Source organism: Gallinula chloropus (assembly GCF_964237585.1).
Source record: "Gallinula chloropus genome assembly, chromosome: 3".
NCBI classification, from domain to species: domain Eukaryota; kingdom Metazoa; phylum Chordata; class Aves; order Gruiformes; family Rallidae; genus Gallinula; species Gallinula chloropus.
Genome location: NC_140087.1, coordinates 62,389,754 through 62,406,626, shown reverse-complemented (window position 1 = coordinate 62,406,626; position 16,873 = coordinate 62,389,754). Strand labels below are relative to the sequence as shown.

Sequence of the window (16,873 nt, the reverse complement as noted above, 5' to 3'; positions counted from 1 at the left end):
TGTAAAAACAAACAAAAAAAAAAGAGAAATCACTGTGTATTTGAGTGGCCTAGTACAAAGCTTGCTGCAGTCTGAGCTGCAGCAGATGCTTCATACATAAAATCTTTGACGCACGCCCTAAGCAAAAGCAGCTATAAGCTCACCTGACTTCTAATCAAAGCTTTCAAATAAGTAGTATTTTTTCCACTTTCAAAGTGTTCTTACCTCTTCCTTTGTCTTTTTTGATATGACTCTTAGCCAGTCTCCAATCATGCTGAGGACAGCTGCAAAGTAAGCAAGTCCGACAAGGATCCAGAACCATACCACCGGCTTATAAAAATCTAGGTACTCAATATCTGATCCCCCTGAAAAACAAGACAGTTAAAATTAAAACAGACTTAAAAGTTATAAATGCAAAACTATTTAAAAATTATTTTCCTTAGAAGAAGTTATATTTCTTGAAGCTTCTTCCATTTTCTTCCCTATGCAAAAAAAGCAAGACATTTTGTTGTATTTGAATAAACAATGGTCTCATCCACTCTTGAAAACACAGGTTTTAATATGCAAATTTTAGACAATGATTGCTAAACATTAATAATAATTTTATAAAAAAAGAAGAACACAGACTGATTCAATTTCTGATTTATCATTATTAAGTTTGATGATGGTTTGAATGAAAGGGCTTCCCACCTGCTCCAAGTAACAATGCTGTACTGCATGCCAGTCTTGCTCTGGAATACATAATGTGTTCATATCCTGAGAAACCTGGGTTTGCAAGGGCTTTGAAACACATCTCAATACTTACATGAATCTTTTAGCCCTAGTAAAGAATAGCACCTGCATTAACAACTGTCCCTGTTGGGTAGGCAAACATTATCATCTCCATTTTGCAGAGAAGGAAACCAGGATGCAGGGATTTGAGCTGCACTGATCACACTCAAAAAAAGCAGTTCATATAGATGTTAGCTGAAGGCAGCTTTTTTGAATCCCACTGCTGTAAGCACCAGTCACTTCCTTCCAGGGATAAAGTGAGAAAAGGATAAATTTCAGAGATAGCTGTATTGTAACCGAAAGTTCTATTACAGACATAAAGAACAGATGCCTTATTTCCACACACGCAGACAAAAAAAGTTATGTTCATCCAGAGCTCCTGACAACACAAAATAACCCACATTTCACATCTTGCAGTATAATAAAACAGAATCCTTAAACTTGCAATTCAGCTGTGTTATGATAAAGTCAGGCTCCTAGTTTGGGTTCTTGCAAGTAGACGTTTGTTGTGCACATCTGCCCACAACTGCAGAGACCCTATGGTATAAACTTTTCAGGCACCTTAGTCTCTATGGTTTGCAATATGTTGCTTTAGGTACCTGTATACTGAAGCAGTCAAAGGAAAATTGACCCCAAAATATCAAGCACCCTGTTATAGAACAAGATTAACTTGCATGAAGAGTAACATTTTTTCCTAGCTCTATTATTTATTTCACCACAGAGATTATATGCAAAAAAAAAAGAATTTTACTGATGATTACCTTTGTATGGAAGCCCTCACAGAGAGAAATTTTGTTATTCTCATGTCAGTAAGCCTTTTCACCAGTAAAATCTGTTATGGTTTACTCAACTACCCAAGAGATGAATCCACATTGCAAAAATGGTTATTCCTCAACACCTGCACAGTCAATCCAGTAAAACAGGATTTTAGGGATTATTTGCCAAAAGTTTATTGTCATTCCAGAAGATGGTTGATTACCACCATGTCTTTCACTGTCAAGACCTAGTAATGAACCATGCTCCTTGGTTCACTCTCTCCAACCGTTCATACAATGCACAAGAAAGTATCATATAAAGCACCTCAGGTCTTTTCTAATTTTTGAAGTATTAAGTTTATAAACTGAAATTGGACCCTAACCCTACCAGCCTGCAGGGAATATTTCCTTCAAAATTTATACCTAATTTGTTTATATCAAGATTACCAGGGAAGGAGTTAGGACAGATTCATGGTCAATCAAGAGTTTTCTTTACTGTCTAGCCAGGAGATGGCTCCATCTAGCCATGCCCAAAGGAGTTCAACTATCCTGAAGTTATGCTCTTGAAAAAGGCTTAGCAGCTGAAATATTAATTGGCTGTTGAGTTTCTGAATTTCAGCTCCTTTTTGGGTGAAGTCTCAATTTAACGGAATACCAGTGAGAGACACATACCTAAGGATGTCTGCCCTAACTACTGCCTCCTGTGATGCTTAAACAGCAGAGTGCTACAACATTACCTGGCAAAGTCAAATAGAATCTCACTAGTAGGACAACATGATCAAAAGTCAACCTTTCCTGAATTTAAAATAAATAGAATTAATTTACTACTGATTTATGACTCACATAAATGGGTATGAGTATGCATAGATATATGTATTTTTACTGAAGTATGAGAATTCATATGATTTTCCCAGTAACATTGTAAAAAGCACACCAACATGATATAGCTCATGGATTTTTTCATAGCCTAATTTACTTAATAATGCTATCATCTTTCTTTTGCAAAGCAAATCATTTTATATAGTCTTTTAGGGAGCAAAATGCCAAGAGTGCAGAAGCTGAATTTTGTTGTTTGTTTGGCAAAACCAATTGTGGGGCCCAAGGACCTGAAGTAGGTTGCAACCACAATAAAAAAAAAAAAAAAAGAAATGGGTATCTCAACTGGAGTGCACTTACTCGAAGTCTTACTGCCATAATCTTTTATCAGAAGCAGCCAATGTTCATTGCCAAGATGTTCTGTATTAAAGACTGTATCCAAATTCCCATGAAATCCAGGAGAAAATCAGAATTTTTTCCATCTACCTTTATCACAGGCTGTTGTATTGCTGCTGCCACCATTCTTACAGCCACAAAAAAACTTAAGTGATTTGGTATTTTCAACATTTTTGGCCAAAAAGATACCTCTACACACATACCCCTCACTGAGGTGAAAATATCTGTGTTTACTGAAGGATGGCATTGAAGATTTCAAGGGAGCATTAGGACAGATTCTGCTTCTCAGGTAAGGAATCAGGCTTTCAAATACACGTATTTTTGGTTTATGTAAATACGTAAAGTAGTTTATTTGTGCCACTTTCCCCCATCCTTTCTACAGCTGGCTGACTCAAAATAGAAATGTGCCATCATTTCTGTAAAGTTTTCTGTGTTTGTTTCCAATTTTGTTTCAAAAGTAGAAAATGCTGTTGGCGGTGTGTATCTTTATTCCATACCAGCACAGATTTCTGGGTTGTTCAGAAGCTGTCCTTTCAAACTAGGAAGTGTCTTTGTTTTTTTTTTAATCAGCAGCACAAATTATTCCAGGTTTAGAAGTGTGATTAAATCCAAGCACCGTTTTAATTGCAAACATTGAGTAGCTATCCATCACCCCCACTGGGTCAAACCTGGCCAACAGGCTTAATCCAGAAACATCATTTGTCCCACTCCAAAGTATGGAGGTTCAGCCCTGCAGCTTGAAAGGAATTACCTCTGAGGACTGCAGAAGTGGACAGAGAAAGGCTAGCTGATCTGGGAACATGGAAAAGCAGCATGCTTGGGACAAGAAAACGTTGTGCTGTCAGTGAGATGGAACAGAAGTACGCTATGCGAGTTACTTGATGCCACTCAGTGGCAAATGGAGAGCTACTTCAGAATACAAACCACAGCTATAAAACACTCCTTACACAGTGCTGAGCAAGACATGGCATGCTGACTTAAGCTTAAAGCAAGCTGCATGGTTCACACCAGACAGCCCCTCTTATGGACGTGAAGTCCTGAGGTGGTAAAGAGCACTTCCAAATGCCAAAAAAGGCACAAAGCCTGCAGGAGCGCACACAGCTCTTTATGGGATGCTTGACATGCACCTCTTGCTCAGCATGACAGCAATTTCTTTCTGTAGAGGTCTTTCTGCTGGGTAAGTAATACCACATAGCGAGAAGAGATCAACTTGGCTGCTGTGACACCAGGTGAAGAGTTCCAGTTCAGTGACATAAAAGGAGACTAAAATATCCGAGTACTCTGCGAACCGGGTCTCAGGCCAAGCAATACTGCACAGACCCAGATATCAGTATTACAGTGGCAACACACCAAATTCAATTGCAGATCAAAACAGTAAAGAAGCAATAATCTAAAAAAAAAAAAAATATAAATCAGAACTCAAACAAGGAAAAAAAGCCCAATAACACCACCACTCCCCCAAAAAATAAATTCAAAGAAGCAAACCAAGTTAGAATATGTTTTTGAAGTGAGACTTGCAAAATTCTGTGATCTACTGAATTGGACTGATTGCAGTGTAACCTTAGATCATCAGTATGGCCTGCTGTGAAACAGACTACTGATGTGCTATTTATATTTCTGACCTCTACTTAATTCAGTCAAGTTTTGGACATCTCATCTAATTTAGATTTGAAGCCTGATAAATTAACTCCTTTACAAATATTTAATTATACCTTCCAATCTGCACAGCAGTGGAAGGATTTATCAGCACATATGAACAATATATTGCCAGGCTATATATATATATACGCATCTATCTATAATACACACTTAGGTCAGTGCCAACTTTACTACCCAACAGTATCTTTCACTATATTAAAAAGAAAGGGTTTTGACATGAACAGATCTCTTCCTTTTCTCTTTTGCAGAATATTCATAATATTGGCTGCATTATCTTCTATCATTAGAAAAAGATATCTAAGTTTCCTCTTGAAAACAGCAAAGGGATGTTTGACTATGCCCTGATTTTCATAAGACAGTGCAGGCTGTCGTACAATTTTAGTCCTTTTTTGTGAAAACCTACAATAAACTTTCTTCAATTACAAAAAAAAAATACTTATTTCCCTATTAAAATAAACACTTAACCCTTCTGAAAACTAGAAAAAAAATCAAGACACTTCGTAAGACAGAAAAACATTATATGTTTTTTGGAATATTGTTCATACATTTTCTTGACCATGCACTCGCTACAAAAGCTCTTCATCCTTTACTCTCCTTGCGTGCACCTTGAGTTATCAGTCTTCTGTTTACCTTAAGGCTTCTCTTGCTGGTGGCAACTGCAGCTAAAATTTCTATAGGATCCAAGTAGCAGCCTACATCCTGCTAGATCTCATCCAAAATGGGATGCTTTGTAATTTCTGGGAACAAAGCACTTTGTCTCCAGTATAAATGAGAATTTGTAGACAAATTCTGGAGAATTCTACAAGAAATTCTAACATAATGATCTGCACCACTATGCCCTTACATTCCCAAATCCCAAGCAGTTCTGTTGGCTCCCTTTTGATACAGCTATTCAGATATCCACTCTCATTTACCTCCTAATAGCTCTTCAAGGTTTCTCTTCAGCTCTTACCTGCAGTATTTTCAGAAAGCAGCAAGTTCCAAGTGACAGATATTGTAGGAAATATTTCTTTTAAATCCAATAGACACAATATCATGGCCACGACATTTGTATGTAAGGCTTGCAATTGTGGGGTTTTTCTCCCCCTCTCCTGGTATGACAGTACCCCTCTCTCCCTCCCCAAATTACCCTAAGTTTTTAAACTTTTGTAATATTTAGGAATTTTGGGGGTTTTGAGGGAACTTTGAGCCAAAACTGGCACATAATCATGAAATATCCCGTGGACCTCCAATATGCTACAAGAATAGCCAGTTTTATTGCTAAGAGTTCACTGCACTGTAACTGCAAATTGGAATATCACTTTCCACCACTCTGCTTTAGATCAGACTATACTTCTGAGTGGAAGAAGATAGTTTTCAGCCTCAGTATTATTTTACAAACATGCCTTCCTGGCCAGGAAAAAAACCCCAAAAAGTCAGAAAAAAGAATAAATTAATGTCAGAGTGAGCTTTTTTACCAGATGCATTGCCATCTAGGCACTAAGTAGCTTGAAATGCCATTCTGCCTGCTTCATGTCTCACCATAGCAAACCAGAACCAAGAATGTCACATTCTAGAGCCATAACTTCAGACACAATACTCATAATTCCACCACATCAGCCTCCCCTACAACCTTATACAGTATTATGTGTCTTAATTACACATGCTTGTTTTGCCTGTTTACGGCACTCCGGTTTCCTAAACCTTAAGGAGAGTGTTCTAGATGAAGCCTGCCACAAAAATATCCCTGGCTCTTAGTGTCTGCATGGTACCAAAAGAAAAACATGCAAGCCAGAAATAAAATTTAAAATTATATATATATATAAAGACCACTTACTAATTCTTTAGCATGCAAAAGATTCTGCATACTTCTTCAAAATTAATAAGGAAGCCTAGCCCTTAAGACAAATTTTATCAGCTCTATTGAGAGCCTGAAACACCAGTTTTCTTCAAGTAGCTTAGTATCTGTGCACACTGATGAGTGTAAGCTTCCACAACACAAATCAGCCTGTGAGTACCTTACCTATTTTTCAGAATTTTTCTTTAACAATTATGTACTAGAAAGACAAGAAAACAAGTAGATATTTTTTGAAAAATCCTACAATTTATCTGCCATAAACTGAATATTTTAGTTCACACAAAGATGATATTGTCAACTTCATCTCTGACAAAATACAGCCTAGTGGCAATTTTAACTCCCAGTTATGATGTAGTCATCTAAGCCTTTTCTCTTGAGCATCATCTCTGCAAGTACAAATAGAATTCTCACACAGAGAAACTTTAAGTCAAACATGTTACAGTACAAGTGTTGTGCATATTACTCTAAATATATATATATATAAAACATTCCTGACATTGACATCACCTATTTACAGTGCAACTTTAAAAAAAATAAATAAATTAGTGAACCATAAAAGGCCATAAGCCACAGAACAGTGTAGGACATTCAGTCAAAAGAGAAAGTGTTTCCTGGTAAAATTAAAAGCCAGACATGATGTAGGAACAAATTATGATATCAAGTGGTCTACAAATAGAAAAATCCATGGAAATTTATAATGAGAGCACTGATGAATGTACTCCGTGTTCTAGTTAGAGCCAAGTGGGCCATTTCACAGAATGCTTTACAGTAAATGTAACCAGGCTTTTACATACCATTATTTTTATTCCCTGACATACATGTACCCCTCAGGAACAAAAGTCTAAAACACCCAGACTGTTGGCTTGGAAACAGCATATTTTACTTAGTTCTAGTTAAAAATCTGACCAGAATCACAAATTCCTGCAGACAAAAATCAAAATAAGAAAAACAATACGGGAAAGGAAGAGGAAAAGGGAGAAAACAGTGAGACACATTCAAAAGAAATAGAAGCATCACAAAAGACTACATAAGAGTCCTAATAAGTTTAATTTGCCATTTTCCTGCCTCGGTCTATATAAGAATCTTTGTCAACTTCTCACATGGCCTTTGTTTTTTAAGACAGCAGTATCTTCACTGCTAACTACATCCACCCCATTTTACCCAGATCATTCATGGATATGCCAAACAGTTCAGACACTGCAGAGGTTTCTGTGAAACTTCACCAACCTGAAAAATTTTTGGCAGTGACAATACCAGTCACATCCCTGCCATCAAGGCAAACTTCAGGCAGGCCTGCGAGTCAGTAGGAGGGGCTACCCAACCTGAGATCCTTACCTTGGTGCCTTTGGATTCCTGCAACAGCGGGACCTACTGATGGGACACAGGATGAGCCCATGCCACATGCATGTCTAACCTACTAGACAGACCTCCCTGCAGAAGGGTAGCTCGCCATCAGCAGCCCAGCACTGCTGTCCTTCCCAACTACCTTTCCCAGCTACTACTGCCTTGCTCAGAGCGGGGAGAGAGGCATCTCAGGAAAGAGAGAGATAACGGCCTTGCAGCAGAAGCATGAGATCAGGCTGAAGAAAGAACATCTTGGATTCTGAGCAGAAAGCTCTGAATTTCCAATCCTCACTTCAGCACATCACTGACCTGGGCCAACACACTTCCTCGATGCAACAACACGCACTTACTCGGTCTTCTTCTGAGAAGCGATCTAACACCTTTACAAGATAAAATTTGATGCAGAGAACTGGTCCAGTCTGACACAGTAGCTCAGTTTGACAAGGTTATTTGCAACCAGTCTAAACCATAAAAGTTGGAAATGTTGTCATTGTGATAAATCTTCTCCTGACATTACAATACACAACAGACAAATGCATATGTAGCAAACAAAGAGACAAAGCACAGAAGCAGAATTCAATAGCACTAGGGACATCTCAATGGCAGAAACAGTGCTCTGGAACACCACTTTTAAAGAGATGCACACAAAGCGATGTCATGTAACTTCATAAGGTGAGATATTTTAAATTATCCAGCTGGAAAAATATTCAATAGACTGAAATACTGTATTAGTTTTTGTAATTCACTAAATCTTTAGAAACACAAAAAATCTACCTAAAAATTAAGTAAAGCATCTTTTAACAGTACTGAAGAAAAAAAAAAAAAGATGAGTAAGCAGAGACACAAATCATGCATTTTGTTGTCCCACCTCCTGCCTCTAGCCTGACACAGGATTGAAGATGAGGGCCAGGCCCCCCATCAGGTGCACTGACACAAGAATGACAGAGGGCAAAATTGGGAGAGAGGTACCACAACACAGATGTGTCCACCTCAAAAGCACAGAACACATACCACTGCATAAAATATTATAAGAGAGTTATGAGAAAGTCTTTCTTACCTGCAACATAGTCCCCAAATCCAATGGTAGTTAAAGTGATAACCACAAAGTAAATTGCATCTAGCGTGCTCCAGCCTTCTATGTGCTTGAATATAACTGCAGGAAGAGCAACAAACAGCACGCAGCCAAACAGTATGAATATTATTGTTGAAATTATGCGAATCTTTGTCTGACTCACATTCCATTTCTGGAAAGGGAAGGGGAAAGAGAGGAAACCCATTGTTAATAAAACTGCATCACTGTACATAGGCACCAATCACCCACAGCAAACACTATGTTGTTCCAGAGGACAGTGCATTGTAATTCTTAACACACAGAGAATCAAAGCAGGGGTTTATTTTGAAAGGTTTTCAGACATGAATACTCTAAGAAACATTCACTAGCAGGAAATACAGAGCACTGCTGGACTCTTCATTGCAGCCAGGTTTGATTTGGGTGAGTGGCATGTGCAGAATTCATTAATATTAACAGCTGATCATGCTGAAGTTTTGAGTGGGGGCTAGATATTTGAGCAGGGGCTAGATATTTGAGCGAGCTTCAAGTGGTGCTTGCACTAGTGATGTCCCTACTTTTGTACATTCACAAATAACTGAATAAAACCGGCAAATTTTAACCATACTGTTCTCTCTAATCAAGTAACTGGCTAAACAGACCCACAGAGTTAGAGCTGGAAGGGAGATATCACCTCTTCCAAACCTGCCCAACACAAAACCAATTCAAATGAGCCACTGCAGACACATTACTGTCCAGGCAACATGTGAATATGCTTAACTATTCTTGTCATCAGAAAGTTCTCCTAATGTTTAACCTCTCTTCAGCTCAAATCTACTGTTTATGGTCTTATACAAGGCAAAGTTATTGCTACTTTGCTCTTTCTAGCAAGCTTTTGCAAGGGTTTTCTTTCAGTCATATGTTCTTTAGAACAAGTAAATTACTTCCAGTCTTTCTTCACCCATCCATTACTGTGGCCGTCTGTTGGGTCCACCAACTAATCCACATTTTGTTAGGTGTTGTACTCAAAACTAGATATACAAATATATCACAAAATCTCTTGTACTTTTAAGCAAAAGGTACAATTCAGTTATAAAAAACAGAAAGAATAACAAGTTCTTATGGAACGTTCTTACCGCTTTTAGACAAATGTCAATTGAGATGGATTTTGTTCACCAGTGCCTTGTCTGGACTTGAACTGATGTTTTAAAAGTCCAAACCCAAGCCTTTTCTTAAAAAGCTTGAAAGCTTGTGTTTATCTATTACATAAAGCTACTTAACACAGCCCCAGTTCCCTTAGTTTTAAAAATAAAGCCACGGCAGGCCCTTTCTATATAGAAAGGGTGCCCTGATTAGAGCTTGTTGCAGAAAAGCAATCCTTCCAACACTTGCAGTGCTGATGCAAACAGCTACAGAGTCAGTCAGCTTACTAAGGATTCTCCAGATATGACATATTCTACACATCAAAAGACAAGTAGTATTTCATATGTTTTGAACATTACGTAACAGTTAAATCTATAACATTTCATTAAAGGTTAATAAAATTAATTTAGGCTTTGTACAAAGTTTCATTTTATCACTTATGCTATGCTTCAGAAGTCTCAGTAAATACGTTTTTAATAGCTGCATTTGTAAGATACAACCTTAATAAACATCTCTGTGTGTAAAACAGAGTAAGAAAATTAAGTTCCTCTGCTAAAATTCAAGGCATTTGGTCATTAAGGACTGGCAGTCACTGAATTTTGTCAGTATATGCAGAAGCATCTAGTTTGCTTGGCAGGTTGTCTCCTCTACAGCAGCTGTGTCACTTTGCATGCACAGTTAAAGATTAGTAGCTAAAGAAGGCAAAGGACATGAACTTCTAGGCTATGCAGTTCAGTAGAAGAGGTTGAAAATATATTAAGTTGTAGAACATCTTACAGCCTAGTGAGGAGACCGCAAAGAGTAATCCAGTGTCAGGGAAGAACCAACAGACTCTGTACCAATTAGGCTGTTCTGCTTCTGTGAATGCCCAAAGCTTTAGTCACCCATAAACTTGAAAATATAGGTGCCTAAAGACTGTAAACAGTCAGGTATGATGGCATCTGAGTAAAGATTTTTAAAACTGTGATTTTAGACTCAGACACCAAATACCTTCTTTAAACGAGCTCAAAGCAGTAACAGTAATATCCATGTTATTATGTCTACAACTCCACTCTTTCAACTGTGTCACCGATTTCCTAGCACAATCTATATGAAAACCTTTAAAGGTAAGCATCAGAGCAAGCAAATAAAAAATAAAGTGGTTTGGATCTTGTTCCTCTTCCCAACCACAATTATTGTTGAGAACTGGATGAAGTGTTCTGGAGCATTCAATATTCATATTAAGACTTTGCAAAGGTCTTCCTACCTTTCGCTAGACATCTGGTTACAAAGATGAGCTATACCCTGTTTTTCTGACTTTTCATTTCAGTTGCTCACTTCACAACAAGCAGGATGAAGAACAAATAAGATAGGCAGCATACTCACAACAAAGGTATCTTCCACTTTGGCAATTCCTTTTCCAAAGATTGTCCCTAGTTGATCTCCAACACCAGCCAAGAGAAAACCAAACAGGGGAATTCCCAATAAGGCATAGATGATACAGAATATCTTTCCACCTTGTGTGCGTGGGGAGATGTTTCCAAAGCCTAAATCACAAACAACTTTAGATGTTTAAGATGTTACAAATATTGCATTCCATATTTTAAAAGGACTGCAGGAACAGAACAGGTAAAGATAAGCCCTATTAGGTTAACAATAGGACACAGAAAAAAGATAAATGAAAGTATAGGTCATATAGTCCTCTCTGTGCTAAAAATAAACTGCTGCACAATTCACCAACATCTTTTATATTGTACGTGTACTGTGGAGAAGAAAAACCTCTCAGTGTAATACTTTTTTTTTTTTTAAGTGACAGCTTTTCTTGTCCACTACATGTAGTTAATACTAATTGGCTAAGCTATACCTTAGCCTCTGCTACCTGGAAATACCTATTAGTGGACTTGTAATTGTCAGGCCAAAGTACTTGGAAACGAAATACAATCTTCCATCAGGTGTGCTGTTTCAAAGGGAAGCAGCCTGAAAAAGCCCCCACACACAAATGAGCAAAATGGGCATTTGTAGCATAAATACAACTGCTTAGAGTCTTCATCATTAAAGGCCTTTGTCCTTTCAACATTGCAAGCAAAGCTTAGAGAAACAATTTACAGTTCATGGCTAGATCCATTTGAGAGTGAAAATCATTTTGTCTCCACTGGCTTGTGTAAAAGAGCCCCCTCATGTGCCTGTGATCTCTGGATTGCTGCTGGTCCACTCAAAACAAGGTAACTGGAATAACAAAGAGCATAGCATCTGCAAAACATCCTAAAAATGCATCTCCAAGGATTAGCATTTTAATGACACGACCAAGGTCTCCTAAGCAGAACCCTACAGACAAGTTTCATGAGTATCAGTCCTCAGTGGTAATTCAAAAGTTTTTCCTTCAAAGGATCACTTAGTGCTTTACAGACACAGTTGTAGTAACACCCCAACAGTTTTGACACTCTTAATTTTTAATGCAATGTGCACTGTAAAGGAAAAATACTTGGGGGGTGGGAAGGTGGGGAATATTTGTCAGAAACAGTCTTATTTTCCATGGGGAAATTAAACAAAGTTCCTCTTTAAAAAAGTTGCCTATCTAGCAGGAAAAAAGCTTGTAAATATAAAGCAAATATATCAAATTTTCATCTAAAATAGCCGATAAAATTGTTTATCAGCTCTATTGAGAGCTTGCAATGGCAGTTTTCTCTTTTTAAAAAGCTTCATATTTATGCACAATGATGACTGTAAGATTCCATAAAGCATTAATGAACAGCTTACCTATGTATCAGCACTTTGAATAGTTTGAGCATGTTGTTTTAACATAAATATAGGGATTTTCTTTATGAAAGCTGTTATCTTAATTTTTGGTTCTGCTCTCATGTAGGTAAACTACACCAAACCTCTGATGTTAAAACTAATCTTTCCTTTCACTACATGGTAGACAAAGCTGTTCAACTTCATTAAAATAAAAAATAAATCACATTGGGAGTATATTTGACACTCAGATATTTTGCCCCAATACCAGTTCCCATATAGTAACCGTCCAAGTAATAAACACAATCTTGAGATATAGTTCAGTTGATATTAAAATTTTCCCCAATTCATTACTAAAAATCCTGTCAAAGTAACCAAAAATGACAAAGTTACAGGGAATATCAATTTTCATTACTACATGGAGTCCTCCAACTTGGTAAGTTTTCCCTGCACTAATATGATGAAAATAAAATCTGTCCTCAGGGAAGTGGAATGGAGTCCCAGCACCTTTAGTCCAACCTAGTATCCTTCCTTAACCCAGAGCCAGGGCTAAAATTACTGCTTATTATAACTCACAAAACTTCAGTTCCACAGAGTTCACTCTGTCCCTTCATGCATCAAGCAGAAGAGACACTTGAGATTTAAAATAAATTAACTCATCACCAACCAGGAATGAAAACAGAGCAGCTTAGATCTGTTTGTCCTTAGACGTGCCTATTTATGCATCAACAGGAGCTTGGATAGTAGCCAGGTCGCAATTCCTGCAGGGTCTTAATGCAGTTCAGAATCAGGGGTCTGGATACACCAGATTTATAAAACTCATACTAGGGAATGTCCAGATGGAGAGGAGTGACAAGAAGTGTCCGTCTAGGATCCATACTGGGATCAGTTTTGTTTAATATCTTCATCAATGACAGATAGTGGAATCAAGCGCACCATCAGCAAGTTTGCAGATGACACCAAGCTGAGCAGTGCAGTCAAAATGACAGAAGGATGGGATGACATCAAGAGAGACCTGGAACAGCTACACAGGTGGGCCCATGGAGTTCAATATGGATAAGTGCAAGGTCCTGCACACAGGTCAGAACAATCCTTGTTATCAATACAGGCTGGTGGATGACATGAGAGAGCAGCCCTGCAGAAAAAGACTCAGGGGTATTGATGGATGAAGAGATGGACATGAGGCACCAATGCATATCTGCAGCCCAGAATGCCAATCACATCCTGGATTGCATCAAAAGAAGTGTGACCAGCAAATCTAGAGAGGGTATTCTCCCCCTCTACTTTGGTGAGACCACAACTGGAGTACTGTGTCCAGCTCTGAAGTCCTCAGCACAAGGAGGACACGGAGCAGGTCCAGAGGAGTGCCACAGGGGGCTGGATCACCTCCCCTATGAAGACAGGCTGTAAGAGTGCAGCTTGTTCAGCCTGGAGAAAAGAAGGCTCAGGGGAGACATTATAGCAGTCTTCCAGTATCTGAAGGGGACCTACAGGAAAGCTGGGAAGGGGCAGTTTGCAAGGGCATATAGTGATAGGATGAGAGGCAATGGTTTTAAACTAGAGCAGGGTAGGTTTAGATTAGACAATCAGAAAGAAGTTTTTTACAGTGAGGGTGGTGAGACACTGGAACAGGTTGCCCAGAGAGGTGGTGGCTGCTCCATCCCTGGATACATTCAAGGCCAGGTTTGATGAAGCTCTGAGAAACCAGATGTAGTTAAAGGGTCTCCAGGCTTACTGCAAGGAGGTTGGAGTAGATGGCCTTTAAAAGTCCCTTCCAGCCTAACACATTCTATGATTCTATGAATTTGGAAATAGCTCTTCCCCCCCACCTTTTTTTTTTTTTTTTAAGGTATGTATTCACTTGCTCTACAGAAGTGGTGCTTTGTAATGGTGATGAAATACCAGCCCATTGAAACACATGCCAAGCAGGCAGTTTTGCTCAGTTAACTTCATAAAGTTAACTGGCATTCTTCTCTGTGAATCCCACAGCTATCAGAGACATAATTGCTGCTGCAGCATGCTTCTCATCTGCTGTCAATCAGTATGAGGACACAAGGCTCCCATTTGGCTCCTAAATCGGAGTTACGTCTTGCTCAAGAAAAAGATTGCGCTTCATTTGACTTCTACCCTCACAAATTGTGGCTTTTCTTCCTGGAAAGTGCCAAATGCTTTTCTTCCTTAAAGGACAAAAAGGTCTTGTATTATTAATTATACTTTTTTTAAAAAAATCTCACACACTGATGGATAAGATAATACTCCAACAGGCTGCAGTTTATCTCTATCCAGGTGCTCACTGCACATAATACGTTAAACCACGGTGCACACATGACAGGACATGTGCTTCAGGGAACTGATTGACAAAGGGGCATCCCTCACATACTAATCATATTTCCTACAGTCTCATGTTTCATAACAGTTGGATGCTGCACACCACAGCCTACTTCACAAGTTACACAAGCTGTCCTTACATCCTACTCTGTTTCCTCCAGTGAAAAGCTAATCCATCATTTATGCAATGAGAGAGAAAATGTATTTATATTTCATATGGTTGATGTAATTCCTGGGGGTTCTCTCAGAAAAGTGTTATTCCTTTCTTTAAGGAAAAGAAAAAAACAATAATCAGCAGAACCAAAGGAAATCTCCATTTTAGGCACTATGCTTAGAGAGGAGCCTGCAGCCACAGGAATGCCAACCCATGTCCCAGTGAACCACACAGCTCTCCTCCATACACAGAGCAGGAACACTTAGCGCTGCTGCAGCAATTCCTGACACAGTTATTGCTCCAGAGCTCCCATGTCTCCTCCAGAAACCAGCATAAAGCCTATCCACAGCTGTCTCACTCACTGAGAAGCCTGGGAGCATCAGCCACATCACACCATGCTCTGTCCCCTCTTCCTCCCTGCTATTTACCTAGAGAGCATGAGGACAGCACTGCCATTGTACAGACAGCCTCAGTACTTTGCCTACTCTTCACACCCTCAGTGCCACATAGCTTTTCTCTTCCTCCACTTCTACTAAGTTGGTAGTTGCTGGAACCAGTTGGTTCCCCATTAAAGCCATTACACTTGCTTTTCAACATGTAAATAAACTAAGATCACTATTTAACCTTGCTGATTTTATCAGAAAGATTCCCTCAAAGAGCTTTAACCAACGTTGTCTGCAGTGACCAGTACAAAGTGTAACTTGCAGAATGGAATCTGGTTCACCCAAGACAATGTCAGTACCATTTTCAAACTGTCCTTCCCCAGTGCACCCCCCTCACTTCACTTTCAGAACCAGGAGCACAACTTGCCTCCCAGTTTCACCAAATCCCTTTCATGTCCTGCTATATGTTTAGGAAGCCTTTAATGGCCTAAGGACTTTTAGAATACATTGGCTCTGACAAGCAGGTGTGGACAAGAAACACTATTTGAAAGGCACTTCCAGTAACCCCAAGTGAATTAAGAATAAGAGGCCACTGTAAATATATTCAAATCAGATTCAAAGGGAACCTCGGTCCCTTCGGCAGCTGGGGAGAGAAGCAAGGATATGCTAAAGAAAAAAAGAAAAAAATAAACTAGGATTCTTTTTTATTTTCATGTCCCCTTTTTTGACATATTTATTTGCAGATGAAACTGCCTGTAACTTTTTCATCTGAAATAGACTTGCTATGAAGTAGGAATTAGTAACTTTGATAACTACAAATATATCACTGCTTTTGAGCAGAAAGAAAATATTTGAAGTTTCAATATCTAGTTGGCTCCCCGCCATGACAATAGGTTATGCTGCAAGCATGGAAAAGTTTGAAATGCTAGAGATTCACATACAATTGGCAAGTGAGAAATAAAACTGTCTTTGCATTCAAGCCTTCATAAAAGGGAGGGCTGTAACTAATTAAAATAGAAAACACAAACTGATTTGTGTTTTAACTGGAGAAAAAGATCCTCTTGGTTTCTAGTTAACTGGTATCTCTGCCTTTCAGAAAGCTCTTAGATACACATTTTCAAAGCCCACTTAGAAGAATAGAGACTCCAAATTAATGTATTTTCACAGAAAATTCCTAGACAAAGCAGGGCATCTACTGAAGTTAGATGGCTGCAATTAAGTATTTCTCATGTGAGAGATTACAGGTGCTCTTGAGAGTTCTAGGACTAGATTTTACTTGCAAAATTGACTGGAAAAAGAGTGTCACCACTTATGATTCATTTATATCAAATAGCTCATGTGGGATTGAAAGGTTTGGGAAAGGTTTGAAACATTTTCTTTCCAAACAAGAAAATGTAAATTCAAACACCAGTAAATGTTTTCTCACTGTTTTTGACATACAAAAATTACACAAGACATCATTCAGCAGGTAGCAAACAAAGTGAAATTATACTCAAACAATATCATATATTTTGAGATATGAGAGTGTTCTCTCAGCTGTAGGTTTGG

At 38.6% G+C, this 16,873-nt stretch overlaps 1 protein-coding gene across 1 annotated transcript in view; it reads right to left on the bottom strand.

Moving 5' to 3' along the window:
• Positions 1–16,873, bottom strand: part of KCNK2 (potassium two pore domain channel subfamily K member 2) — a gene marked incomplete at both ends in the record, with an annotated part of 104,772 nt that overhangs the window by 15,882 nt on the left and 72,017 nt on the right. Inside the window, 3 exons of the mRNA XM_084262210.1 lie at positions 205–344; positions 8,615–8,801; positions 11,114–11,274. Of these exons, the coding sequence (XP_084118336.1) occupies positions 205–344; positions 8,615–8,801; positions 11,114–11,274 (488 nt within the window). The remainder of the gene's footprint in view (positions 1–204; positions 345–8,614; positions 8,802–11,113; positions 11,275–16,873) is intronic.